Source organism: Ipomoea nil, unplaced genomic scaffold (assembly GCF_001879475.1).
Source record: "Ipomoea nil cultivar Tokyo-kokei standard unplaced genomic scaffold, Asagao_1.1 scaffold0804, whole genome shotgun sequence".
Lineage (NCBI taxonomy): Eukaryota > Viridiplantae > Streptophyta > Magnoliopsida > Solanales > Convolvulaceae > Ipomoea > Ipomoea nil.
This window is the reverse complement of record NW_017617232.1, coordinates 2,359,476-2,366,651: the sequence shown is the minus strand read 5'-3', so window position 1 is coordinate 2,366,651 and position 7,176 is coordinate 2,359,476. Positions and strand designations below refer to the sequence as shown.

Sequence of the window (7,176 nt, the reverse complement as noted above, 5' to 3'; positions counted from 1 at the left end):
ATTTTGTCACCCGCCTACTCTGTCAGCATATTGCCTCAACCATTTTAGACTTTGGTTGGACTTTACCCGAGTCCTGAGCTCAGTTTACTCTGGTTCCGACTCTTATATGTGCAACAATAATAATAAATAATAATTTAAAAAAAAACATAAAATGTGGTGAGTTGTGGTTGAGATCACCTCGACCAGCGCATGGATGAGGACTATCCTCGGGCATGCATGGCTGAGGATCGTCATTGGCCACGCATGGTCGCGGGTCATCCTTGACCATGAGATAATATGGCTTCATAAAACACGAGATCAAGTACATCCTTAGCTACTTCAGTTACAACGATCGCAAACTCCTGGACTTCAGGTTAGGGCATGTTTTAGTGTTGTCATATATGGACTGATCCGAGGAAGAGGAAGAAGAGGAGGAGGAGGAGGAGAGGAAGAAGAGGAAGAAGAGGACGAGGAAGAAGAAGAAGAGGAGGAGAAAGAATTTTTTTTTTTTTTTTTTTTTTTTTTTTGAGTACTATTAACTCGGTTACATATGTATCTGTTCATATATACTTTCTCAACATACTAAAGCCTAACGAGTCAATACCGCATCCTAGTAAGAAGAAGCAACTTTCTTAAGATGAAATTTGTTATTTTTTTTGCTTTCCTTTCCAAAGCATGCAAATCTTGTATAAATACCCCATTGGGAGCACATTGAAATGGGATTTTGAATTCAATTCTCATGCAATTACTCTGTCCATTGGCTCTCTCATTTGTTCCTTAATTTATTTTACGATTGTATTGTCCCGCAGCCGTAAAACCAACAGTTTGAGTTATGTACTGTACTTTAGCATTTGGTTGGAAGGAGCACTTGCCTCTTACAGGGGCGTTTGGTTGGAAGGAATGAATTAAGGGAGAAAGAAATTGTAATTCAGTGGGAAAAGAATAAGGTGAGAATAAAGTAGGAATTACAATTACATTGTTTAGTAGGAAGAAATAATGAAAATGTGAGAAGTGATATAAAGACTAAAATACCCTTATGTAATAATATTAATAATAACATTCAAAGGGCAAATATGTCATTTCCTTCCTTTTCCCTTTTCAATGTATAGATAAATTCATTGAATTGCAATTCATAAGGGGGCCTATGAATTGCAATTCAATGAATTGAGGGAATTGCAATTCCCTCCAACCAAGCAATGTAGTTTATCATTTCATTGAATTGCAATTCAATGCCAATGCAATTCATGCCAACCAAACACCCCACCCGGGATTACTATATTTGCTTTTGATTTAGTATGCTGTTAAACAACTAACAAAACAAGGGACATTTGGTAAATAACTGAATTAACTGTTAGTTGATTGGGTTAGTGAGTTTGACTAATTAATAACATTAGCTGATTGACACCACAAAAAAAAACATTAGCTGATTGTAGAAAGATAGTTAAAAAATTAATTGTTAGCTGATAACTAATTACATGCAAAATAACTTTTTCAAAAAATTGTTTTGAACAACTTTTTAAATTTTAACTTTTTGGATCAATAAGCGGTTACAAAAATCTAATTAATCAAATACTCATATTGACTGTTTAACCCAGTCAAATAATTAATAGTGATTAAACAAGCCAAAATTACCTAATAAACTAACTATATTACCAGGAACATATGTACCAAAAAAGAACAATGTAATCGATTCCACAATCTTATCATGAGTTTTGTTATTCATCTGCTCACTCGCATGCCAATAAGAAAAGCAGAGTTAGCAGAATAACTTATTTTATGAATTATATGCTTATGGAACTATTTTGACGCGAGAATTTTAATCAAGTTACTCTAGGACCAACTTTGTTGCTTTGCAACTGTATTCTTCAAATTTAACATTTTTCTCTCTACTTATAATATATCCCAAATGAAATATCAAACTCCGTATATAATTTAAGCTCATCATCTCCATATTACGATTACAGATGTATGACTCATTAAGAAATCGCAGACAATAAATATCGCACATCTCAAGTATGATAAAATCTTTTGCAGGGGTGAAGGGGGATAAGTTAACCTATAGGAAATTAAACAAGTAAAAAAAAGGTTCCTTTTTTTTCCCCTCTTTCCTATGTATTTTTATAGTCACCTATTTTGCTACAAGGTTAGATGAATAGATGCCTCCTCATCCATGAATGCTTGGACATATTACACTTTATCGTCTAACTTGTCACTTACAAGGGGAAGAAGCTCCATCTTGCTCCGGGGGGTGCGTGGTGTTCGGGGAGTGCGTGGGGTCCGAGGTGTTCCAGGCAGCTGTTGCGAGAGCATGTGCCTCACGTACCCGTAGAACGTACACCCGATGAGAGTCACCCCGCATCCAAAAGCATTCAGCCCCGAAATCGGGTTCTGGAAAATCAGCCATGAAAAAGTAACAGCAACTGCGACCTGTAAAAGTTTCGGATATCAGAAAAGATGTCGTGAAAGGCGGCACTTTTATGTATAGAACTTAGATATCGTTAAAATTTCTTGGCTAGTCTAGATATCGCATGAATTTCGATAAGGCATTTGCATAAAATGAATATTATGCTTCTTCTCAAGAGATAACAAGTAACAGGTCATGCAGAAACTTATTATTTCTATTCTTCACCCAGTTCTTATCAGACGATAATTTCTTTTCCACCCAGAAACATGATGGTTGGTTTGATAGCCAACATGGTTGGCGTGGTGGTTCACCACCTCGTTCCTTAAGCATGAGGTTGGGGGTTCAATCTCTACCCATGTGAATGGAGCAAACCATTTGGCCAGTCCCCTACTACTTAGTGTGCTGACCGTTTGGCCAGTCCCCTACTACTTAGTGTGCTGACCGTTGGGACGGAGGATTAGTCTTCTGGCTATCGGCTAGAGGGATACCTTTGGGCAACAAAAAAAAATGATGGTTGGTTTGATCAAAGGCCTGCCCCCTCCCCCTCCAACCCTAAGATTATGGATGAGTTAATACCCAATTTAGTCATCGACTATAGTGATTTTTCTTAATTTAGTCCTAAATGTCTTTTTGTGCTTAGTTAGATCCTGGACTTCGATGGTTTTACCTAATTGAGTCCTCAGCTATTCGAATCAAGAATCAAATCGACAAAAACCACTTCAGTTGATGACTAAATGGGTAAAACCACTATAGTCGAGAACTAAATTGGATATTAATAGAGGAGAAATTACCAAGCTATCTTAACAGAGGACTCAATTAGGTAAAACCATCAAAGTCCTGGACCCAATTAAGCACAAATGACGTTCAGGACTAAATCGAGAAAAACCATTATAGTCAATGACTAAATTGGGTATTAACTTGATTATGGATTGTTATTCACCAACACTAGATGATAAAGATCATCACTGCATATTTGGACATATTTAACACAAACAAGAAATCCATACCATCAAAACGAGCGGTTTTTGTAACAGCTCTGTTGGCCAAAGAACAAAACTCAAAGGACTACAATATGATAGAAGGGACGGACTACCACTCACCTTAAGGTTTCCAGCAACATTGAAAGTGACGGCAGTAGTGGAATGGATGACGTAGAAAATAGAGAAGTTAAGGCAAAATGCCAAAAGTCCAGAGCCAAATATAATAATAAATGGCGAGAGAAGAGATGGAGAAGTATGCAACCATTCCACCACTCCAGGTCCCTCCAATAGTAAAGCTGGTCCAGCCAAGATCATAGTTGCAAAAGGTGCCATGTAATATACTGTGTTTATGCTACAAAAGATGTTGGAAAATAGAAATAAGAGGACAAATGAGATGCAAGTGTCTAAAACTTCAAATATTTAATTTAATTTCAATAAACTTGTCCTGCAAATTATGATAAACAAGACAATACCATCCTGAAATCTGTTGATTATGGTTTCTAGAAAGCATATTTCTGGCAACAAATTAGGAAACCATTACCGAGGAAAGAAAGATGCAATCCGAGGTATGCTCTTAACCTTTAAATTGTGCTACTTAGCCTTGAATACCAATAAAAATAAAGCAAAAATAAAAGATTTTTAGCCAAGGTCAAGGGTCACAAATATAACCAGTCATCAAGGGTCAAAACACTATGAAAGCAACCTTAACCATATGGCTCCGTTTCTTTATCCTTTAGAGTTGGGACCGGCTCGAGCTATTGGGCTAGCCCGTTCAGGTCATCGAGCTTATCAGGTTGATTTTTTATCGGGTTAAATTTTTTTGTCACTAACCCTTAAATTTTTTGGTCTTATCGGGCCCGTCGATCGGATCGGTTTCGGGCTAAGGTTGACATCCCTAACTAATCCTAATCCTACTAGGACTAAAAAGATAAATTTTAATTTAGAAAATAAACAAACTGCTATTAGTAATTACTATTAATGAAAATTTCACAATTTTGTGTTTCCAAATCTAAAAGGAAAGAACCAAAAGTATACCTAATCATTGTAAGACACTAGCAATACAGTATAGATCCCCTTTATGATCTTGATTTTCCCATCTTGCTATAAATCTTGATGAATTAAAGAAAATCTAGAGGTTATAGGTACAATCTGAAGTATGAGAACAGTTAATAAAATCATAATGCAAATTGGACTTAAAGGAAGTGAAATAACAGTGCGTAGGGGGTGAATATTGATTATTGAGTAGCTAAAATGGAGTGGGGTAGTACATATTGGGATATAAATAAGAAAATAGATTAAAACTCTCTTTTTTTCATATAATGTGCCATCTTCAGCAAAAAAAAATGGAGATGATTTCACCAGAACACAGCATAAACAGTAAATTGCATACTGATAAAAGCTAAATTTATTCACCCAAAACCGCTATTTGCTGGGTTATCTGGTTCTACAAAATGGGAATCAAAATTCTTCCAGTTTGGCAATGAGCAAGCAAACTTTGACCACTTGATCTATGCTAATTTAAATCATATGTTATATGATTTTTTTTTTTGAATGCTACTGACTCTATTACATTGTAGTATCTGTTCAAATATACTTTCTCAACCTAATGAAGCACAAAGAGTCAACAACGCCTCCACTGAGGCTCGATCTCATGACTTCCCACATGGGAGAGGTCACTACATGCCATCTGAGCACAAGGTGCTTGGCATGTTATATGCTTTTAAAACAATGCACTCACCCATTGACAATTAGGTTACTCATTCATCCTTGGCAAACCCTTTTTGAAAATAAAGCTGAGCGCATCTTCCATCCCTAGAATCAACATGTTGTGAGGCCTAGCACACTAGGTCCAAATTTTCATTCGCCACATACTTTATCGATAGTTTATTTGAGGAAAGGATTTAAGGGCATTTTTTATTTACTAAAGGGCCAATATCATGTGCCAATCCAATCGTATAACTCTATATTTTTAACTACAATTGGGTAGCCTCATGCAAATGCTAACAATGTACCCCATTGCCGGTAGTTTACTCTAGAGGTAGAAAAGGGAACAGAGGAAGTGCATTCTCCCCTCAATGAAATATGCTCTAATTTTCCTTTGAACAATAAAACCAAGAAAGAAGAGAAGAACAAAAGGAAAAAGTCCTCATTGTGTGCACAAGAGAGAAGGGGTTACCTGTCAAATTTGTAACCATGAAGCAGAGATTCTGCAAGGATAGTTTTTGTAGAAGTAGCAAGACAGCCAAATAAGGCAGCAGAAAATCCAAACATATTGAAACTAAGCTCTGTGATAGATGTAAGAAGAATTCCTCCAACAATAGGAACCAAAGAAGCCCAAATTTGCCAATCAAAGTGCTTACCCCAAACCAGCCACTGCAAAATGACTATTGAAATACAAGATAATCAAACTCAATATGCAGGTCAAAAAGGAAGGATTAGAATCAGTTTTAAGTCATTAACTTCATGGAACTAAAACTAATTAGAGCTGCACAACATCACATATTGGTAATAGCTAATAATTGCATGATCCAACATTATTGATTTAAAAAAAAAAAAAAAAACATGTATGTAGCCAAAAGTTCACCTGTAGTTGCAGGGGTAAATGACTTTATGGTTTGCATAAAAGAAACAGGAATATAGCGCAGGCTGACATTTCCCAAAACTATGTTTATACAAAATACAAATGACATGGGGAAAATCCTCTTCCAGCGATCTTCGGGGTCAACCACAATTAGAGGCTTGATCTTTAACACTTTAATCACCAGGTAGGCACCAATAGCTGAGCATATAAAGTGAATGCAAGACACCGTCAAAGGGAACTTGAAGTCCAATTTCTGTTCAAAAACAAATAGAACAAAGGGTCCACCAAGAACACTATGAGTTTTGCAGTAGAGAACACCAATTAAAAACACAATAATGCCTACAAAAGGCAACATACAAAACAATTGCAGCAAGATTAGTAGATAATCAATCTAGTACCAACAAGTATTTCACAATGTTAATAGGGTTGCATTATAAAATAGCTTCATTACAAGTAATTCTTGGACTATAAAGGGGAAAGAAAATGATACTATACAAATTTAAACTGTGTAAAGGAGCTTCAACAGTCTAATAATGTGCAAGCTTACACTTCAAAGTTCAAATATATGAATACAAAAGGCAACATAAGAAACAACTGCAGCAAGGTTAGTAGTTAAAAAGGGATCTCGGATTGGATCATATTAATGGGGTTCACCAAAGCAGTATAAACTTGGAAAAGGAGCTGAGCTTCACCAATCCAGTTGAGAAATGTGCAAACTTAGAATTGAATAACATATCTGGGAAGAAATTTAGAATCAGGAAGATCCAAAATGAAAGGGGGAAATCAAAGAGAGAAGAGCAGACCTGGAAGATCCATTTGTTGGTGATAATAACGGTGACATTGAAAGCCCACCACTGAAGAATAGCAAATAGGGATCGAATCACGGCCCAATCGCACAAGATCTTCCTGCCCTCCTCCATTGCCGGATCTGCTTGGTCAAACAGTCAATTGAATGAAGGGAGTAGGGAGGAGAAAGAAGAAGAAGAGATGGTGGAGGAGGTATAGCGTGGTGGGAAGCCCCAAAACCAAAACCAAACCCATTTGATAGTGAAAATGTTTTCTGCGTTTAAGTACGAACCCCGTTGGCTTTCCCTCGTTTTTAGGGACCGGAACCTAGTATATTGTACGCTTTCCCACTTTTCTTTTCCTAGATTCCGTCTTTATTTCGTTTTGCCTGCCTGTCTGCCTTTGATTCAACTTTGATTTTTATTTTGAGACCATTTTGTACTTAG

General features: G+C 36.7%; 1 protein-coding gene across 1 annotated transcript; it reads right to left on the bottom strand.

Annotated features, from left to right (window-relative positions):
- Window positions 1-1,879: 1,879 nt before the first annotated feature.
- LOC109177342 (UDP-galactose transporter 1) lies at window positions 1,880-7,022 on the bottom strand. Its single transcript, XM_019326670.1, has 5 exons — window positions 6,748-7,022; window positions 5,948-6,197; window positions 5,540-5,747; window positions 3,484-3,715; window positions 1,880-2,406 (listed from the first exon to the last, which is right to left on the bottom strand). The coding sequence occupies exons 1-5, from the start codon at window positions 6,862-6,864 to the stop codon at window positions 2,167-2,169; spliced, it is 1,047 nt and encodes a 348-aa protein (XP_019182215.1). The 5' UTR covers window positions 6,865-7,022; the 3' UTR covers window positions 1,880-2,166.
- Between the last annotated feature and the right edge of the window lie 154 nt (window positions 7,023-7,176).